Source organism: Durio zibethinus, chromosome 19, assembly GCF_047325235.1.
Source record: "Durio zibethinus cultivar Kanyao isolate XHJ-2024 chromosome 19, ASM4732523v1, whole genome shotgun sequence".
Taxonomy (NCBI): Eukaryota; Viridiplantae; Streptophyta; class Magnoliopsida; order Malvales; family Malvaceae; genus Durio; species Durio zibethinus.
The window spans coordinates 23686571-23708226 of NC_143180.1; the positions used below are offsets into that span (position 1 = coordinate 23686571).

Sequence of the window (21656 nt, forward strand, 5' to 3'; positions counted from 1 at the left end):
GCATTAACATATTGTACTCAAATAATGCACTCACCTATTTTTAAGTTTTATTTTAGAAACTTAAGTAAAAAAAAATAAAATTTTTATAGATTATAATAAATTTTTAGAATAAAATTTTTATGTGAATGTGTAAAATAAATGTATTAAATAAGTTCATATAGTCTTTTTCCTTCAAAAATTTAATTATCACTTTAGTACAATTCAATGTCAAAATCTAATTTCATAAAATTTTAAAATTTTGAATTAGAAAATTCTATAATCAAGCTTAGACCTAGTCATAAATTGGACTGAATTGAATTTAGATAAAATATTAATAAAATTTAAATTTGTTTAAATTTGACTTGACTCAAAATATGAGTCTCATTTATTGTCCAAATCGATCTATTTTAAAAGAAACAATTATATTTTCATCTAGAAGAAACTTCAAATTTATCAAAACCTGACTAGATTTAAATTTTTTTTAATAAAAAAATAAAAAATATATAAATATTTACTAAGAAAGAAATAAATAATTAACAAAATAAAAGCTAAAAATAACTTTATCAATTTAATTTGATATTTGGATGAAATTAGTGCATGTAAACCTTCAATTTAAGCCCAACCCCACTTAAGAGTCTTAATATTCATGTCTAAGTACTCTCGAATTTCTAACAAGCCTTAAGGCTTAGACATACTGTTCGTCCTTAAATATATCTCAAGCTACCTATTTTAACATTTGATGTTTCTTTTTTAGATATTTAATTATTAATTTAATTTTTCTTAATACTTTGTCCACAACCATACAAATTTCTTGTTTGCTTTGATTTTGGAAACCTTATGCTTATATATCATTAATATTATAATCTCAAGTTAATCTCAGTATTTTTCTTTGTCTAAAATGACAATGATCGTAATGAGATTGGACCACCACTATTAATATTATTATTATTTTTAATTACCAACTTGGTCTATTTCCTCTCCCAAAACCAAGATTTTATGTCTTATTATAAATAAGGTGGATTAGGCTTTAGATAAAATCAAGAGAAAATGGAAGATTATCAAATTAAAATATATTAAAAAAGGGTTGAAAAGAAGTGGGAATTTTATATGTATTAGTAATAGTAATTTGAATAATATATATAATATTAAGAAGATGAAAATGGGAACGTGTCAAACATTTGGACCGTCTTTAATTTTTAAAGCCAAAATTATGACCCAAGGTCTCAAAATTCAAGTACTCGTGTTTGCAAATATTATTGGCCTTGGGAAAGTTTGGCACCAGATATCACCTTATTCCTCAGGGGATTTGGTGGGTCCAAATCCAAAGTCACCGACACTTTTTTTATTTTTTTATGGATCTATATTTAATAATTTAATAATTTATATAAAAATTATGTATTAAAATTTATATAGCATAAAAATATGAAATATATATTTAATATTATTAAATTTATATATAATTATATTTAAAATTTTAAATCTTATGATTTTTATGTTTTTTATTCATATCGTATTTATATTATATTATCGAATTATGTTTTAAATTATAAATTTTTTTACTGTTTCACGATAATCAAACTACAAGTTCAAAGTAAATTAATATATTATTATATTAATCAAAGAAGCAGAGCATGAATAATAATTTTTTAAAAATTGGAAATTTTACTTTTATATTTATTTGATTAAAAAAATATTACGTTCATAAATTGTTTTAAACTCATCACCTCCAAATGTAAATTTTACAAAAAAAAAAAAGTTGATTGATAAAATTCTTTAATTTCAAATCTTTTGTTTGTTTTTGCCGAAAACATGTGTTTGATTTTTTTTCTTCTTTGAAAAGGGCAAGAAAATCATTGTAGGAGAGGCAGATCACCTTTTTTTTTTTTTTTAAGATATTCATTATTAATTCTATGATAATATTTTGAATAAAAAATGAATTTAACTTACATAAATATCTAATACAATTTTGAGATTAGGACCTAATAATTGATATTTAGAAGATTTTATTCTAATTATATTGTGTGCATGCATACTCAATATATAAATATATATATATATATATATATATATTTGCTCTTCCCAGTAAAGATTTTTACATAATTATAATAAAAAAATTTAATGAATAGAAATTTTGATGGAAAATTTGGAGGAAATAAGAAACCACAAATTTTGACTAACCAAAAATATGATTTTACTAAAATTACAAAAAAAAAAAAATCAGTATTCACTTTTTTAATTAGACACTAAAAAAATATATAAACCCATTGTTTTATTTATTCTTTTACATTTTAATAATTTCCTAAAATTTTACTTTTGTTTTAATTTTTTTTCCAACAAAACATAGCATAATACTTTTCAATTTGGAAAAAAAAAAAAGGAAAAACAAAATCATGATTGACAAAGAGCAAAATTTGTTGATGATGAAGCTTGAAGACATGAAGTAGTGGAAACCAAATAATTTAAAATTGGAATTTCCTACCAAATTTCAGTAAAAAGGTCCCACAAATGCTCTCTTGACAACAAACATACCATGAGAAAATGCACCATCAAATATATATATATATATATATATTATAAACACAAATATATATAAGTAAAGATTAATTTGTGTAATGTAAAACTTAAAAAAAATGTATTTTTAATTATATCTTTATCTTCAATTTGTGTATTTTCATTGCATTGACTGAAATTTGATTTATATGGGAAGCATTTTACCTACAATAATTGTAATATAATTAATCAATAAAAATTTAAAATGTGTAAATTTATTAAAATGTGTAAATTTTTTAAAATTTTATGTGAATCTTATATTTATAAATAGTAGATCCCGATATAATTTTTTATTATAATTGAATAATTATAATATTACAATAAAAAAATTATAAATGATATACTCCTTTTATATGGAAGTAACTTTCTTCCCCTTTTCTTAATTAGAAAAAATTGTTTGTAAAAGTTTTTATTTTGGTTATTATTTATTAAAATACCTTTGCTCGAATTTAGATTTTAATTTTATTTGATTCATATAATTATTTTTAAAAAATATCTAACAGATTTAAGATTCAAATCATAATATTTATAATCATTTTTTTATATTCTTAAGCTTTGATATGAAAAAAAAAAACTTTACTCATGATTAAGTGAGACAAGAATGTCTTAAAATACATTTAGATAAAAAAAAACCGATCGAAATATAAATATATAAAAAAATAATTCTTTTTCTTTTGATTATTTATTTAGAAAATTTGAGTACTGAAATATAATTGATCATAAGTGGTTTTACTTTTTAGTTATAACATTTGAGTAATTAAAAATTTATTTTTTTACACTATTATTTATTTTGATTGCATTTTCATCTCATTTTCCTCTAAATTACTTTCCCATTATCCAATCTATATATAAAATTATTTCACAAATAATCACTATTTATGAGTTTCATCTCTTGTTAAAGAGTTACACATATTAGTAGGTCTCCTACCCATCTTTGTCAAAAAAAAAAAAACTTAATTAAATTAATAAAAAATATGAATTAAAATTAGAATTATATATAAAATGTTTGATTGTCTTTTATGCAATGAAGATTATGCGATCAATAGAGATGAATTCAACTCTTTTAATTTTTTTTTTTTTAAACAAGTCAAAATGTATGTACATTGCTAAGATTTCTCATTTCTTTAAAAATTATTTGAAATCTCATGCTGGAATCTTCAAAATCTCATATTAGTTTAGTAATAGGATGTGATTGTGAAGGTCAAGTCATGTATTTTTATATATTTAATTACCCCATGAATTAAAAAGAAATCATTTTTTTTAAATTGACAAATTAAAGGCTATAAAAATTTATATATTTGATTAACACACGTGCATGGGAAAAGTCTGAAACTGTAGCGTTTGCCTGTGCTTTGAGCAGTGATCAAAGAGTCAAAGAGAATATCATGATTGAGAGAAAAGTCTAATACACTGTTAAAAATGGAAAACACACCACCATCTTTGCTTGTTGTCCAATTCAAAAATCAACCTAGAAGATCCGTCAGATTCTGGATGAAATCTGCCGGATCTTGCTTTCCAAACTGTCAGATTTTCCATGGGATTTGCATCTTCTTCCCCATGGCCATCCTTTTAAAACTCACCTCCCCATGTCTTCTTTTCCTCCATCCCTTCTTCTCCTCCATCCCTTCTTCCATTCCCAAGATTCCCATCTTCTTCTTCTTTTCTGGGTGTTGAAATCACATCTTTAACAATCATGGGAGTGGCTTCTGAGTATCAGTTTCATGTTCTTGCTGTTGATGACAGCCTCATTGATAGAAAACTCATTGAAAGGCTTCTCAAGACTTCTTCTTATCATGGTTAACTATTCTTTTCTTTTCTTTTTTTTTCTTTCCATATTTGATATTTAAGGTTCTATGATCACGGAACTGAGTTCAGTCTAAATTATAGAACAGTTATTTTTCTTTTTGGTTGAGAACAGACCCTAGATTGATGTTTTTTTTTTTCATTGTTGTGATTGTGTTTACAGTTACTGCAGTGGATTCTGGAAGCAAGGCTTTGGAGTTTCTTGGATTGAATAATAGCGATGAAGATGAACAGAGAAATTCAAATCCAGTATCTGTTGCTCCAGATGATGATCAACATCATCAACAAGTGGCAGTCAATTTGATCATCACAGATTATTGTATGCCAGGAATGACAGGCTATGATCTCCTAAGAAAAATCAAGGAATCTTCATCTTTCAAAGACATACCAGTTGTTATCATGTCATCAGAGAATATCCCATCAAGAATTAACAGGTTAGAAAACATTTTCCATGAAAAAATTTTTAATAACAGTTCAGATTCAAGTAATTGCTTTCCATGTTGATTATCAAGCTGACATTAATTGGTTTTGATTATTCAATCAGATGCTTGGAAGATGGAGCTGAAGAGTTTTTTCTAAAGCCAGTTCAATTATCAGATGTGAACAAGCTGAGGCCTCATCTTATGAAAGGAAGATCAAAAGAAATGCAACCAAATGTTAATAAGAGGAAGGGAATGGAAGAAATTCACTCTCCTGATAGAACAAGAACAAGATACAATGAATTAGAAGTGGTCTGATCAGCAAATCAATTAATATTTCCGATTTATGAGATTAGTAGGAATTATTTTCTCGGGAGAATTTTCTTGATTATACAAAATCATTGTATGGGATTTTGGTTTCATTTGAAAGAAAAAGAGAAAGCTACTTGTCATGTTTAGAATTATGGAATCTAGGGTTCCACTGTAAATTACCAGAAGGAAAAATATAACTAAATTTTGTTGTTGGTTGATCAACAGAATATGTTCCTCTTGAGATCTGTGTCAGATTTTTCTATTTCAGTTCCAGAAATGTTATAATCTTCATCAGTTCATACCCGATTTATATTCAAACTAAATCATGTTTGTCTGAAGGATATGCTTCTATCATATCTCTGGTTAAAAACTTGTAACAGATTCTTACCAGAGGCCTGAACCAGAATTCTATCTTTTGTCCTTGATCAATGATCTAAACCAACATTTCATTCATTTTCTCAGTAACGAAACACTCCTATGCTCTGTAAATTGCAAAACCATGCATCAATAGAGGGTTAAAATAATTAAAACAAGAAGATTCATAGGAAACTTTCTCAACGAATAAGAAATGGTGAATTAGCATAGATTATAATGATAAAGCAAAGCAAAATTTGATTGCCAATTCAAAACTGAATTACATTCCATACATGTCATTGAAAGCTAAACATACAAATTTTCTTATATGAAGGAACTATGATATTCAAGCTAATTCATCTTGCAGATTAGGTCATTGATTTTATCCTCACCATTACTAGCGTCTCCTCCATTTTTGTATGGCTGTTTCTTCCCTTGGATTAATCCATCTTCCGGCTTGCTGAGCATAAGGGGTCCCATAAAATGAATAATCTCCTTGAAATGTGGACCAACATTTGCAATTTTGTGTCTAATATCTTCTACGCATATGATGCCATATTTTCCACATGTCTGATAAAGAAACAACTTTTAGTTGCTAGCATTATGGACCTTTGGACAAAGTTAAATGGGGGACATCTTCCTGCAACTAGGGTAAGATGACTATGATACCTGTTCAATGATATTATTATCTGTCAGAGGAATTTCTTTCTTGTCAATCCTTGCATGGCCATTCTTGTAAATCAGCTCCTTCACGTTCTTAAGATTAGGATATCTGCATAAGACAATCTTAGCACTGTAAATCAATGATCTTAGGGGTAACTGCAAGTTAAAGAAACAAAATAAAAGAAATAAGAAACAAAAATAAAAGAATTAAGCACTCGAACTGAATCTGATTGGCCACAAAAAAAACTGAACCTGGAAGTGCAAGCCATTGGAAAACTAGCATATCCCTTATAAGTGAACCTAGAGCCCAAAGCTCAGCGCAGTTGGTTCATACAACCATTCTTAAGAGCTAACATTCAGCAAGTTTGGAGTTTCGAATTCTAGCACTTGCAACTCCTTCCTTTATCCCCAAGCTATGGCCCCCTTTGCAACATAATTCTTTTCTGTAGCCTAACGTTATAGTTAATGAAGGATTTGGACACATGCCTACAACCATTATAAAACCATTAAAAATTCTCTAAAGTAAACCATGTAACTGCCCATAATGCAAAAAGGCTAAAATACTAAAAAGCCCCTAAATTATTTCACTTTTCTTAATAAGCCCCTATACTTTACCTAAATAAGTTCTTATTCCGAACAAATGATTGATTTATATTAAAGGCTTATTTAGATACAAAATAAATGTTAATAAATGTTAGGGGCTTATTTGGATATAAATTAAAGGTTAAAAGCTTATTTGGGTACAAATTAAAACTTAAGGGTTTATTTGGATGTAATAAAAGTATAAGGGCTTATCTAAGCAAAATGGTAAAGTTTAAGGGCTTTTTTATTATTTTAACGTTGCAAAAATACAAATGCCAAATATATTCAAGATCATTTGCGTGAACTATGCAAATTATGGAGGATAATCTGACAAATTTGTCTGGCACAAGCAATGATTACATATGCCCTAGATATTTCTGCACACTTTAGAAGCTAATGACAAAAGGATTTCTGCATAAGAATAGAGCCTTGATTAGTTCAGAATTATACAATGAGTCCTCTATTTTTTTTTTCTTCTTAAGGGACAGATGGATGTTAAGTTTTACAACAGGTAGCAAATTCCTCCCAAGCATCCTATACAAAGAAAATCTCATGAAGCTTTTTTTTCTCAGTCAGTGTGCATTATTAGGCTCTGTGTGGGCTCTGCATAGGCTACTCCTAGGCAGTAATTATCCAAGCTAAATGCTCCCACTCCACCATGAATTAGACAAGCCAACCTCAAAAGAAGAGTTTCTGAATTATTAAACACACGATTAAGGCTCACATCAAGAGGCCAGTAATTGATGAGAAAAAGGTCTAATGTATACAGCATTTTCTTGATCAGAAGTTCACAGAAAGCAGTGGTTGATTCCATTAAGAAAAGACCAATAGCAAATCAATTACAAGAAAGGCAAATAGCAAATCACTTCAGATTCTAGCTAGTAAGATGACTAGAACCATTTGCCATGGCAAGTTTCATAGCTTGCTTCACAGAAATAAGAAAGGAGATGTATGTTGACCACCAAGGTGCGTGCAAAACCTTCTTGCACGTGATTCAATGTACATTTAGGCATGCAATTCAGAGTAATGACCAGAAAAAAGGATATGAAGATGTAGGTAATTAAACTAAGCACTCATAAAACAATGATACGCATACAGTAGAGGAAGAAAATGTCAATACACATAGAGTAACCGCTTACAATTTATATGTGTTTTGACCTCATTAGATTCAGCATTTTACATTTACCAGAAAAAGTTAGAATTCCAAACGAACAAAGGTTGTTTTCATACCCATATGTGACATACGGCTCCACCTTCTGCAGCATTTCTATTACACCCTTGGTTGCCTTCACAAAGACACCACTGAAAAGTTTCCTCAATCTTAGATTCTATAAGATCTTCCTAGTTCTTGGATGCATGTCATTTTAGCTGAAAAAATAAAACTAAAAAGATCAGAGCTAGAAAACTTTGGGAAGCAAAGATACTGAATAAGATCAGTGCAAAAAAGGTCACTTACCCGTGTATATGGATAATGAAAAGCAACTTTGATCTCGGTTTTGGTATCATTGATTTAGGTCTCTTTGCCCTCTGTATCATTCTGATCTGGTCCAATTCCTAAACCCCCAAAAAATAGTTTTAGCATAATCTTATTTTCTTTTTGAAGTGGTACACACAACAACTAGGGGTGTAAATGCATTGAGCTGAACTGATACAATGCTAAGCTCAAGCTCAGTTAAGCTTTTATTTTTTGTCCTCAAGGTCAGCTCAAAAACATAATCAAGCTACAAAGACTTAATTAGGCTCAATTACTTTTACTCAAATAATGAATTTGAAACTTGACTCAAGCTTTCGTTCAATCTTCAAACACAAATAGAATTTGAAAAAATGTCAATAAATACTAAATCATATTTATACATGTAGGTTATATGTTAAAAAAAATAATTCATAAACTTCATTAGGCTCTTGAGTTGCTTGAGCCAAGTATTAAAAATACTCAAAACTCAACTCAACTAGTACCTCTAGCTATTTGAAGTCTTGTGCTTGGACTCCACCATGACTATGAATAAGTCGAATTTGAGTATTCAAAACTAGTTTCATTCATTTATACCCCTAATCATACCCTAGTTACAATATAATACCATAAGGTCATGTTTGAATCATAGGATGATGGATAGGATAGGATGACAATCATCCTATACTATGTTTGATTTGTATCTAGAGAAAGGGATAGGATTGTAAGGAGGATTAATCATCTTCTTGACATAGGATGATTCAATTCTTTCAAAGTGGAGAGGATTATTTTTAATCCACGGGATTGAACTTACTTATCCTATTATTCTCTTAAATATTACATCAATAATTTAAATTGCATAAACTTTGAGAAAGGATAATTTTGACCAATAAATAAATTATCTTATCTTAATCTTTGCATTCATCAGACCTAAGGTAGCATAACATTATTTAATCTAATGCTAATCATAATATCATCTTATCCTATCCTGTCATAATCTAATGCACCATAAACACCCCAAAGTCATGTTCAATATACAAGATTATGATAGAATATGATAAGATAATATTATGAATATGATTATATTAAATAATGTCATCCTATGATGTGTGCAAAGATTATGATAGGATAATTTATTTATTGGTCAAAATTATTCTTCATCAAAATTTATACAATTTGAATTATTAATATAATTTATAAGCGTATAATAGGACATGTAAGCTCAATTAAAAATAATTCTTTCTACTTTGGGTGCGAGGAGTGAATCATCTTATACCAAGAGGATAATTAATACTCCTTATAATCCTATCCCTTTCTTTAGATACAAACCAAACATAATATAAGATGATTATGATCGTATCCTATCCATCATCCAATGCATCCAACATGGCCTAGAGGAAACTATAACACAGCAAAAAAAGGAAAGTAGAATTTTCAAAACAAAATTGCATTGAACCAATAGTAAAATCCCATTTCAGAAATTCTTGAATTTAATTGGTAAACTAAATATAGGAATAATTAATTACCTTGTCTCTGAACTCTTTTATGAACTGCTCGGGTTTTTTTATATCAGAAACATCAGATTGCTTCTTGCTTTTCTTGCCCCATATTTACCCAACTCCAACTGGGTCCTCCTCCTAATCGCCAACTCATCGTTTATTTTCCTTTCTTCAATACTATCCCTGACACATACGGCAATGGCTGTCCCTCCTCTTCTGCCATTATCTTTCTGCTTCATAGAATTAAAAAAAAAAAAGAAATTTACTAAATTTAAGGGGAAACAATCAGCAATAAAAGGAAAAATAATGAAGTTTAACCATCAAAAGGCGTTGGAAAATGGTGGCGCAGCTAAGCAGCAACGGTGGCGGTGACGCGGCAGAGGATAGCAGAGATGGAATGGAAAAAAATTAGGTGGCAATTGGCAAGGCAAACCTATTATTAAAATTTATTAATTAATTGTATAAAAAATTAAAATGAAATAAATAAACACTAAAATTAAAGAAAATTATAAACGATTTTTTATCTTTTATGGAATAATTTTCTATTCTAATTATTTTGGGTTACATATTCTAATTTTGCGATGTAATTTTATCATATATATTTTAATTTAATTTTAAAAAACAAAAATATTTTAATTTTTAACTAGTTTTAAATAGATTTAAATAATAATAATAATAATAATAATAATAATAATAGATTTAATTTAATTATGGTATATTAACAATTATGGTAATCTAATAAATTTGAAGATTATGTGAAAAGTTAATGACGTGGCGAAATAGGATTGGTGACTTGACTTTAAAATGAAGTCAACAAGTTGACCAGAGAGTGCAGCGAAACCCCTACCCACGTCCCAAACAAATCCATCATTTTCAACAGACTTTTCCATCAGATTCTTTCTCTTTCGTTCACTCACTTTCTCTCTTTACTTGAGCTCTCCTTGCCCACTTATGTCTCTTTTCAGCTGATCTGCCAGCCTTCCCTTTCTCTCTCCTTTCATTTTCCTTTTCACTTTCTTTTTTTTTTTTGTTTTTCCGTCGCATTTTCCTCGTTTTCTTGAAAAGAATCCCTCGAACCAAACTGGCCTTAAAAAAAAAGGGAGAAAGAGAATCTTCGTTTTCTTCACCGTTATTTTTCCCTGCCTTTACTCTATTTGTCCCTTTCGCTTCAAGAACCCGGCATCCATTTTTTCGCCCTAGTTTTTGTCGATTTTTTTTCAAAAATTAAATAATTTTCTCTCTCTTTTCACTTCGATTTCAACTCTTTTTTTGTTTAATAAAAAAATTTTATTTTTTAAGGATTTTTCTTTTTGAGTTTTGATTTTTCAAAGTCTGTTGCCAATGTGAAATGTGGAGTTAGCTGTGATCGAGCTAGGGTTTTTAAAACATAGATTTTTGTCGTGTGTGTGCGGGTGCATTGGGTGAAGTGATGGAGGAGAGTAGGGTTTGTTTGGTTAAAAAAATCAATTTTTAGTAAATGGTGAAGTCGTAAAGGATGGCTGCGGTGACGGCGGAGCAGTCCAGGGCGGCGGGTGTACCGGAGAGGGACATTGAGTTGGTAAAATTTTTATTTGATTTTTTAGAATTTTTAAATTATTTTTTAATAAAAGAAAATTGATTGGGATGCAGCCCGATAGAGTGATGTATGGTATTACTGTCTTCTTTTATAATGTGTTAACCTGTAAATTGACAATGTGGGAAATGGAAAATGGTTGTTGCTTGTGTAGGTTCAAATTGTTAGCTGTTAAGTATGTCGTTAAATTGGGGATTTGTTGTCTTGTTTTTTCTTTGGATTAATGGAGTTGGATATGACTATGATTGTGTTTGGTGGGTTTTATTTTTGTTGTTTGGGTGGAATGATTGTTAATTGCTACAATGACAGGGAAATAATGACTTCCTTGTTTGAATGTTATATGTATCTAAAATATTTTAAGTTACTGCTAGCATTTGAATGTCAGGGATGGCTTAAGCCATTTTGCCCTGCCAGCATCTGACTGATGACAAAGAAAGAATACGTATTGAGAAAAAAGAAAAAGATAAAACATTTTTCTTGAGAAGAAAAGAAAACAAATAGGGAATATATTTAACCAAATATTGATTTATGATTGCTAAATGTGGGTTTATTTTAAAATATAGCAAGATGAAACTTGATGGCAATGCCACGCTGAGGAAAATATGAAATAAATAATTTAGATTGTATAAGCTGTTAATTAAAGTATTAAATTATGTTGCTATTAACTGGAATAATTAGTCATAGCTTCCTGGAGCTTCAGGATGAAACATATCTGACTTCCATTAATATTGTTTCTCATAAATTTTATATGAAATCAAAACTGCACTAAAATGTAAGATCATTCTCCGATTGGCATTATTTTTTGGCTTCTGGTGGACTTACTGATTAAGTACAAGTGTGATGCTCACTGTGTTTTCTTTTTTTGTTGTTTCATACTTGCATATAACTTCGTGATCATATTTTACTTCCTCAATAAATTCTTTTTATAGAGATCTACAATTGGCAATCTTTTATTTCCATCTAAAATTCAGTTTGCATGTTGGATTTTCTATGTTTTAATTCAAAATTTTCTTTTTTGTATTTACCACAGGCCATCACTGCCCTTAAAAAAGGAGCACCATTGCTCAAATATGGTCGTAGGGGAAAGCCCAAATTTTGTCCCTTCAGGCTGTCTAATGTAAGACTGAATACATTTGAAGATTCATATGTTAAGTGTTGCATATATTTCTGTGAATAAAAGCTGAAAATTTGATTTTTATGTAGATGGCTATTTATTAACTATTTTTCCTTATCTGTGTAGCTTTGGTTCATAGAAGTCATCTTTGTTGGCGACTAGCTATCTCTGTCTTACTATTTATCTAAACTATGTTTCATGATGGAGCTTTTGGAAAAGTACATGATATTTATCACTTTTTGGTTAAGTTAGATGTCCGAAGGGCTGTCATTCTACTGAAAGTGAATAACAGAAATTTGTGATAAAACTATATTGGGAATGGGTGTTAGATGATCTCTCCTCAGTGATGGAATGGCTCTGATATGTTTTATGCAGATTGGTTTACCAGATTTCAGATTAATACAACTAAAAAGATTGTTTAGCAACCCCTGCATAGTTATTTTTCTCTATTTTTTTTTTCACAAACTTAATTATAGAAGCCTCATACCTAGAGTTTTATAAAGTTTAGTGGAAAAGCTTATAAAAAAACAAGTAATTTGTTATGTTCACCTTAGCTTTCTATATGTTCGACATGCAAGAAAGGTAACTTCTAACAAAATGGTGACTTAACATTCACACATGAGCAATTAATATATCTTGTAGAACCATTGCCTGTTTCTCATCAACCAAGTCTGGGGGTTCATGTTGCTTACAAGTTGTATTATTCTAAGTCTTCAATTGTTCTATCGTAACTGTGTTATATACATATTGGGCACTTAGGCTTTGGTTGGTTGAGAGGATGGAAATGAGGAAGGCAAAAATTTTAATCCAATGGTTAAGCTACAATGTAGGAAAGTGATTATGAAACCTAAACAGTACATTAAAAAACTTTATATCCTTCCTACCACGAAAGCTTTAGAAATGGGTTTGAGAATTTGGCCTTATAAGCAACATTGCTTAGAAGAGTTATATGTTATAGTACAAGTGAAAAAATTGGAAATTGTTCATTGAGACATATATGTTTTTGTATCAATGAAGATCAATGAACAATTGGCAGTGAACCATCAATCTTGTGATAAAGGAGCTCTTATGAGGGCTTCAATACTTGCTGGAATTACTGTATTGCGCAACTTTTATCCTTAGGTATTTCTATGCTTTTACTAGATTTTTACGAATCTTTGTATGCAATTTTGTTGGGTATAAGCAAACATGAGAAAAAATCAAACATGCAAAACCAAGATAACTGTATCAGGAAGAAAAAGACAATACTATTTAAAAAGGGAAGAAGGGTCCTGGGTTGGCTTCTTTGAAATGTAATTTGTTCTTCTGTTAATGTTGCTTTCCTGAGCAAATATATGAGTAATTTGTATATGCTCATATTGTATGGCATTTGTCCAACTTATGAATGATATTTTGGGGCTGGTAGCAAGAAGACTACCATAATCTGTCTTTGCTGAATTTTGTTGGCTACATTTCATTTCTTTTGTTTCTTTCTGGAAGAACGGTTATCTTGATGCTTGTATGCATGGAGAACCTACTGTAACCTAAAACTTCTTATGCCACATGTATTTTCCTTATTTCTTTTCAGGATGAATCTGTTCTAATCTGGATCTCTGGGAAGGAGGAAAAATGCCTTAAACTAAGCCATGTCTCCAGAATTATTCCTGGTCAGCGAACTGTAAGTTTATCCCTGTCAAGCTTTTCTGCACTCTTGTTGATACATGGGTCAGTTATATCAAGCACTAAAGACTAAGCCTGCATAAATTCAAGTGATTCTCCACAAGAATGATTGCACGATGTTTTATGGTTTTTGCTTTTGCATATTGTTTAGTGAGGTTTTTTTTTTCCTCAATTTGAATTGAATGGATGCGTTTACTTGTATTTTTTACTAGCAAAATTCTAAATTTAAAAAGATATGTGTTTGGTTGGGTTCCGGATTCTCAATGATAGCTATTAGTAACATGGTATGCCTTGAGGTAGGTTACCGTGTTTCACGCGTTTGGTCATCCACATCAAAACTGAAAAGGGATGTAATGTAATTTGTCTTAGTAGTATGCATATTTGTAGCTTACATCTTCCAGTTGCATGACTCCTGAGTTATGACACAGATGTATTTAGATGAGGGGTTGTTTTACTTTTCATTTCTGATGTGAGAAGTTTTAATGTGAAGTACTTTGATTCAATTAAAAAATTTCAATGCTGGAGTTCATTAATCGAATTCCAATTTTAATTCTAGCAATGAGAAATAAAAATTACCATCTCTTTGGGTTTTTTTTTTTAATTTTAATTGATCATTTTCTTTCTCATTGCAGCCAATATTTCAGAGGTATCCTCGGCCTGAAAAAGAATACCAATCATTTTCTCTTATATATAATGATAGGTCATTAGATTTGGTAAGCATTCCATTTTTAATCCTTACTAGACTTGTGTTGCACCTAATTTCTAGTTGTTTGGTTCTCCATACATGCATAGTCATGTCATTGTTGATTAATAACCAAATTTTTGTTGGATAAAACTATTTTTATAATCCATGAATCCAACTTCTCTTTCGTACCAGATTTGCAAGGATAAAGATGAAGCTGAAGTCTGGTTTACAGGTCTAAAGGCACTGATATCACGTGGCCATCTTAGGAAAGGAAGAGCTGTATCTAGAAGTGATGGAGTTTCATCTGAAGCAACTAGTCCTAGAGCACATACCCAAAGAAGTTCACCACTGAGCTCTCCATTTGGTAGTGGTGGTAGTTCACAGAAGGTCCTTTTTCCCTCCATTATCTGTGCTGTACTTCAATGTTTTATATATTTAGTGAGAGAATTCTTTTGTTCCTGATATAGGATGGGATGGATTCTGTTCGCCTTCATACTCCACATGAGAGTCCTCCTAAAACCGGTTTAGAGAAGGCATTATCTGATGTAATATTGTATTCTGTGCCGCCCAAGGTTTTATATCCTTCAGAATCTACTAGTGGATCAATCCATTCTCTATCACCGGCAGGCTCAGATGGAGCAGCTGGGCGCATAAAAGGTGTGAATGGGGATGCTTTCAGAGTTAGTTTATCAAGTGCTGTTAGTTCGTCAAGTCAGGGTTCTGGTCACTATGATGGCGATGCTTTAGGGGATGTTTTTGTTTGGGGTGAAGGCACTGGTGATGGTGTGTTAGGTGGAGGAATAAATAGACCTGGAAATTCCAGTGGTGTTAAGATAGATTCTCTTCTGCCTAAAGCATTGGAATCTGCAGTTCTTTTGGATGTTCAGAACATAGCTTGTGGTGGGCAACATGCTGCATTGGTAACCAAACAAGGAGAGGTTTTCTCTTGGGGAGAGGAATTCGGTGGTAGATTAGGGCATGGTGTGGATTCTGATGTCTCCCATCCAAAACTTATAGATTCTCTTAAAAATATAAATGTTGAACATGTAGCGTGTGGAGAATACCATTCTTGTGCTGTAACACTTTCTGGTGAAATGTATTCATGGGGTGGTAGCGCATGCAATTTTGGTTTACTTGGCCATGGAAGTGAAACAAGCCAATGGGTCCCGAAGAAATTAAATGGACCTTTAGAGGGAATGCATGTTTCTTCAGTGTCTTGTGGACCATGGCACACAGCTGTTGTCACTTCTGCTGGACAATTATTTACTTTTGGTGATGGAACATTTGGTGTTTTAGGACATGGTGACTGTAAAAGTGTGTCTGTACCCAGGGAAGTGGAATCCCTTAAGGGCCTACGCACCGTCCGAGCAGCTTGTGGTGTTTGGCACACTGCTGCTGTTGTTGAAGTTATGGTTGGGTCTTCAACCTCCAGTAATTGCTCTTCGGGAAAACTTTTTACTTGGGGGGACGGAGATAAGTGTCGTCTTGGACATGGTGACAAAGAGGCTAGATTGGTGCCCACTTGTGTTGCTGCTCTGGTTGAGCCTAACTTTTGTCGAGTATCCTGTGGACATAGCATGACTGTGGCACTTACCACCAATGGCCATGTCTATACTATGGGGAGTCCTGTTTATGGGCAATTGGGGAATTCTCAAGCTGATGGAAAACTCCCTACCCGTGTTGAGGGGAAGCTTACAAAGAATTTTGTTGAAGAAATAGCTTGTGGTGCCTACCATGTTGCTGTTTTAACTTCAAGAACTGAAGTTTACACTTGGGGAAAAGGTGCAAATGGACGGTTAGGTCATGGTGATACTGATGATAGAAGTTCTCCGTGTCTTGTTGAAGCTCTAAAAGACAAGCAGGTGAAGAGTATTGTTTGTGGCTCTAGTTTTACTGCAGCTATCTGTCTTCATAAGTCAGTCTCCAGTGTTGATCAATCAAAATGTTCTGGCTGCCGTCTTTTGTTTAATTTCAAAAGAAAACGTCATAACTGTTATAATTGTGGACTCGTATTTTGCAATTCATGCAGCAGCAATAAGTCTTTTAAGGCTTCCGTGGCACCAAATCCTAACAAACCTTATCGTGTCTGTGATAGTTGTTTTGCCAAACTCACAAAAGCTTCTGAAACCAACTCTTCAACTCATTATGCTCTGAGTAGAAGAGGAAGTATGAATCAAGGACTAAATGAAGGTGTAGAGAAGACTGAGAAGTTCGATTCAAGAACACATGCCCAACTTAGTCGAAATGCTTCAATTGAATCATCTAAAGAATTGGAAGGCGGATATTCCAAAAGAAACAAGAGATTGGATTTCAATAGCACTCGAGTTTCACCCTTCCCAAATGGAGTTTCTCAATGTGCCTCGCAAAACAACTCCAAAACGTCGAATGCTCTATTTGGGCCATCTAAAAAATTTTTCTCAGCTTCTCTTCCTGGATCCCGAATAGTATCTCGAGCAACATCACCTACATCAAGACGATCCAGCCCACCTCGTGCTACAACACCAACACCAACTCTGTCAGGGTTTTCGTCAATGAAAGTTGTGGATGATGCTAAAAGGACAAATGAAGGTCTAAGCGAAGAAGTAGTTAAATTAAGAACTCAGGTATTTTTACAATTTAAATTATTTGCAGGGGAATTTTTGTGTCTTGTTAGCTCTTATATATCCCTTGTTCATTTTCAGCATTATTTGTTATAGAACTTGTCAATATGTTGTGGAAGGATGAAAAAGTTTGAGACTCAGTCAATTCTGTATGCAAATTAATACATATAAAGTTATAAATATATCAATATAAGTAGTAATTTTATGTATGAAGTATACAGTAAGGAAATGGAAAAAGAAAAAGAAAAATAGCCTATTAGGTATGACATCTAAGCTGACATTTCAACACTTTTAGTTTGGCAGTGATTTAAAATTCAATGCAAGGGGCAAGTCACTTAAAACATTTGGCTTAGATGTCCAATCTATAGTACTTTCATTTACAAGTTTTGTTAATGGTGCTTCATTGCTAGTTATTTTATATGGTTAGTGCTAGAACCAAGAATTTGCTTGAAAGATGAGAAGAAATACACTGAGGATTGGTTTTGCAATTTTGGGGTGCATCATTATGAGTCCATTTGCTGTATTTTTTGAGTTTTTAAGATTAATTGAAGCACTTGGCAAATCTCTGGCGCACTTCACTCTTTTTGGGAGTGGTCCTGATAGCCATAGCATAAATATATGAATAATAGAGCTCTGTTTTATTGTGCTCAAACCTTAGGCTATGGCTGTGTGCCTACAGAATAGAAATTTATTTTGAGCAAAGGCCTGTTATCCTAGTACCTTTTCTGTGGTTTTCCTTTTATTGGAAAACAAATTGTAAATTAATAGAAACCATTGCTTAGTTGAGTGGTCAAGTTTGTTTTTAAACGATTTGCATTGACAATGGTTTTTGCATTGTTTACAGTGCTCAAACTCGTAGTGCATGGATGTGATTGCATATTTAGGTGAAAGAAAATGAAATATGAACTATATCAATATTTAGATTGTGAATGAAAAAGGATATTTGGTAGAAGTTTTTATTTGAATAGGTAAGTGTATTGAAATCATGCCTCAATCCAACATTCCCACTTTAGTGGGATTGGATCTTGATAATGGCCCATTAGCAAAACTCTAAACAAAAACTAGGATGTTTTGACATTTGTTTGGTATAACACTTGAAGTCTTGAGTTGATGAGTGCAGTGAGCAGCTGCAAAGTGATATTGGTATAACTCTTATCTGTATCACTTCGTTTCTCACATTGCCCTAATAGCTTTGGAATTAGATGATGCTCATTCCCAATCAAATACTGTTAAGCAAAAGAAAGCTCGTGATTTGGCATCTCTTATGATTCTTATATTTCCACCTGTCACTTGATCCTAATAGTAAGATTTAAGTATAATTTTCTGATTGCATTTGCATGGGAAGAGATATAGCATTTCTAGTTATTATTAGATGACGTGGTTATTAAGCATCTAACCTAAAAATAATTGGCAAATAGGTGGAGAGGTGCAACTTGAATATAAAGCACAGGAACCTAAGACTGAAATTATATGGGATGACATCACTCAACAATGGTGATGCTTATTCACATAATACACATCTAGATTCATGCATTATCCATGGTCAGGCACATGCTTGTGCACTGTGCAGTTGAATACAAATTAATAAAAGTTTACCTGTATAGTATTTTGTCATAGGGCTCAAAGGATACAACAGTGGGGCAAATGATTGTTGTGTGTTGGTCACATGCATATCTACTTCATTACTTAATTTTACAGACAGTAAGTTAGTAGCAAGTAAGCTCTAGATTTAAATGTTAGACAGGAATATATTCAGCTGATTTTTTTTTTTTTTGGTATTTGGTTTTTGCACATTGGAGTTAAGTTTGTTTGCTGCACGTAATTGGTCATCTGATTTAGGTTGAGGAACTTACTCGCAAGGCACAACTTCAAGAAGTTGAGCTGGAAAGAACAACTCAACATCTGAAGGAAGCCATAGCAGTAGCAACAGAAGAGACTGCAAAATGCAAAGCAGCAAAGGAAGTCATAAAGTCACTCACTGCTCAAGTAAGTTAATGATTTATTCCTAAAGCCTATTTATGGAGGTTTTTAACTGTTTATTTATTGTTTTCACATGATTATAGCTAGTCTTTAGTTTCAATGACTTATAGGAAGGTCATCCTATGAGCCATTGTGCATTTGTCTCATGTAGGTGTTGAATCCTTCAAAAGTCTAGGGTGGTAAAATTAAGAACTTCTTGAAGTAACTGATATGGATCAATGAGATCTGGATAGGATGGAAAAGGGTCGGTAAATAATAGGTTTCATCTTGCAATACCCACTCCACAGTCGAGTCCCTCCAAAGCCTGCCTCCTCCCTCACTCTTGGTGGGACTTAAATGCCATTCATCAAAGCTTCCAAAGATGATAAGTCCCTGAAATACCAAGTCATTCCCTTTGTGACCTACTAAATATCTGTTAATAGTATCACGAAAAGAAGCTGAAAACCTTTCCAAAATGGTGATCTATGTCCTCTTCAATGTAGCTACTTTTGCCTCAAAATCATAATTTTGGCTTCTTAGTTTTTAATACTAGCATACTGTTTAGGACATTTATGAGATGCTCTATACTATGTCAATCGTGAATATGGGATGCATGCTCAACATTAGTTCTTAAAGTTTCTATTGAATTAGGGGGAAATTTAGTTCTTAAAGAAAAGAAAAGCCACTTCTAAGTGGACAAAAGTAACTTCTTTTAGCATCTAGGAGACTCATACTGATAGCTGCCGGATTTATATGCTTTCCTTCATGAAATTTGTGAACACCCAATTCGGATAACAACTGCAAGAGCATCTGCAGCTACATTAGTTCTACTTGCTTGCAAACCTATCCACTTTTCACAACTATTGTTAGAATGCATCCATATGGAGATGTAAAATGCTTGGTTAATTATTGTTCAATTTTGGGTTTCTATACCTAAATACTTCTTTTTTAACAATTAATTATGTCAGTATCACTTCATTATGTGGACGATGTAAATTGGTTGGATCAAGGTTCGTCCAAATTTGAATTTGTTTGCTTGTTTATTGCAGTTGAAGGATATGGCCGAAAGATTACCAATTGGAGCAGCACGAAGCAGCAATTCACCTTCCTTTTGCTATTCTAGCTCCACTCCTCCTTGGGATGTTTCTTCTCTAGGCAGTGAGCAATTGGGTGGTCCCATGTGTTGCCATGAAATAGATTCAAATGGATCAAACAGCCTGGTGATTTCTAACGGGTCAGGAACTATTACTAACCACCATTCAATTCACACTGAAGTGTATCATTTGGATGGAACAGCAAGGAATAGGAACAAAACTACAAAAGCTGAACCCACTCATGGGGATGAATGGGTTAAGCAAGATGAGCCTGGTGTATATATTACCCTTGTTGCATTGCCTGGAGGTGTTAAAGATCTTAAACGTGTTCAGTTCAGGTTTGTTATAACCACTGCCAACTTTCTTCTCTAATTCTTACATGGACTTTTTGCACTTAAAATCAGACAAAGCCCAACTGTCTGAACAAAAATGCATTGGGGGAAAAGGATTAAAACGTCAATTAAAGTGATTGATCAAACTAATGTGTTATCTTGTTAATACTGTAGCCTTCAATTCTGATAATGCATGTGTTAAGTTGTCTATAGTTTCTCCAGCTGTTCCATAACTTACCAGCCGAACTGGCCTCTTTCTGCACTAATCCCCTTCCCTTGGTTATTTAGGCAAGTAATGCGAAAGAGTGCAGGGTTGTCTTACGGGTTATTCTTATTCAAGAGCAGTCTAAATCAAAGGATTAAACCCTGCCAAGAAGCATCATTGTACCCTAAACCTCATACCATCTTTTTTTTATTCATCCTAAATCTATTTTAGTTCTAGTCAGTGGTCCTTGTTTATTGCTTGCGCTGCTTGCAAACCACTTTTCTTAACCATTGAGGAGCCATGTAAAAAGTAACTGATGAATTGCCTTTGAAAATCATTTGACTATTGGTCATTGTTCTCATGACTGCAGTCGGAAGCATTTCAGTGAAAAGCAAGCTGAACAGTGGTGGGCAGCGAACAGGGCTAGAGTGTATCAGCGGTATAACGTTCCCATAGTTGACAAACCTAGTGTTGGTGTGGGGAGGGAAGGGTTATCTCATTAACCTGCCAGACTCAAGATTCAGGCTACAGAATCCAACGTTCGGCATTCCAGGTTTCTGCTTTTGAGACTGAAGGAGGCAAAGGTTCAGATGCCCTCCATTTTGTTTTAGTATGCGAGGGTATGTGTAGCAATTTGTTGACGCAATCTTGGTTTTGGCACTTTCAATTCCCTCTGTAAATGTATCTTTGTGTACTCTATTGTTTGATGGTAGAATTGATTGAATTCTTTGTATTCAAAAGAGACTGTAAATGCAGAAGAAATAACTGATAATCAGATTGTTTGTATTAAATTCTTTTCCCTTGGCTAAAATTTTTTAAAGTTC

At 32.4% G+C, this 21656-nt stretch overlaps 2 protein-coding genes and 1 pseudogene across 4 annotated transcripts; 2 read left to right on the forward strand and 1 right to left on the reverse strand.

Annotated features, from left to right (window-relative positions):
- Positions 1-3932: 3932 nt before the first annotated feature.
- On the forward strand, positions 3933-5350 carry LOC111309981 (two-component response regulator ORR9-like). Its single transcript, XM_022909031.2, has 3 exons — positions 3933-4325; positions 4496-4766; positions 4877-5350. The coding sequence occupies exons 1-3, from the start codon at positions 4223-4225 to the stop codon at positions 5067-5069; spliced, it is 567 nt and encodes a 188-aa protein (XP_022764766.2). The 5' UTR covers positions 3933-4222; the 3' UTR covers positions 5070-5350.
- A 275-nt stretch (positions 5351-5625) lies between these two features.
- LOC111309980 (large ribosomal subunit protein uL30z-like) lies at positions 5626-10157 on the reverse strand (annotated as a pseudogene). The gene is made up of 5 exons (XR_016330475.1): positions 9639-10157; positions 8119-8216; positions 7893-8030; positions 6087-6189; positions 5626-5987 (listed from the first exon to the last, which is right to left on the reverse strand). The product of XR_016330475.1 is annotated as a large ribosomal subunit protein uL30z-like (transcript).
- A 332-nt stretch (positions 10158-10489) lies between these two features.
- On the forward strand, positions 10490-21623 carry LOC111309984 (PH, RCC1 and FYVE domains-containing protein 1-like). Of its 2 annotated transcripts, XM_022909033.2 has the most exons (9): positions 10490-11169; positions 12215-12301; positions 13866-13955; positions 14590-14670; positions 14835-15029; positions 15110-17245; positions 19082-19228; positions 20251-20633; positions 21203-21623. In XM_022909033.2, the coding sequence occupies exons 1-9, from the start codon at positions 11107-11109 to the stop codon at positions 21333-21335; spliced, it is 3315 nt and encodes a 1104-aa protein (XP_022764768.1). In that variant the 5' UTR covers positions 10490-11106; the 3' UTR covers positions 21336-21623. The 2 variants fall into 2 exon arrangements, with proteins under 2 accessions (XP_022764768.1, XP_022764769.1); XM_022909034.2 differs by lacking the exon at positions 14590-14670 and having other exon boundaries at positions 10500-11169.
- The last annotated feature ends 33 nt before the right edge of the window (positions 21624-21656 follow it).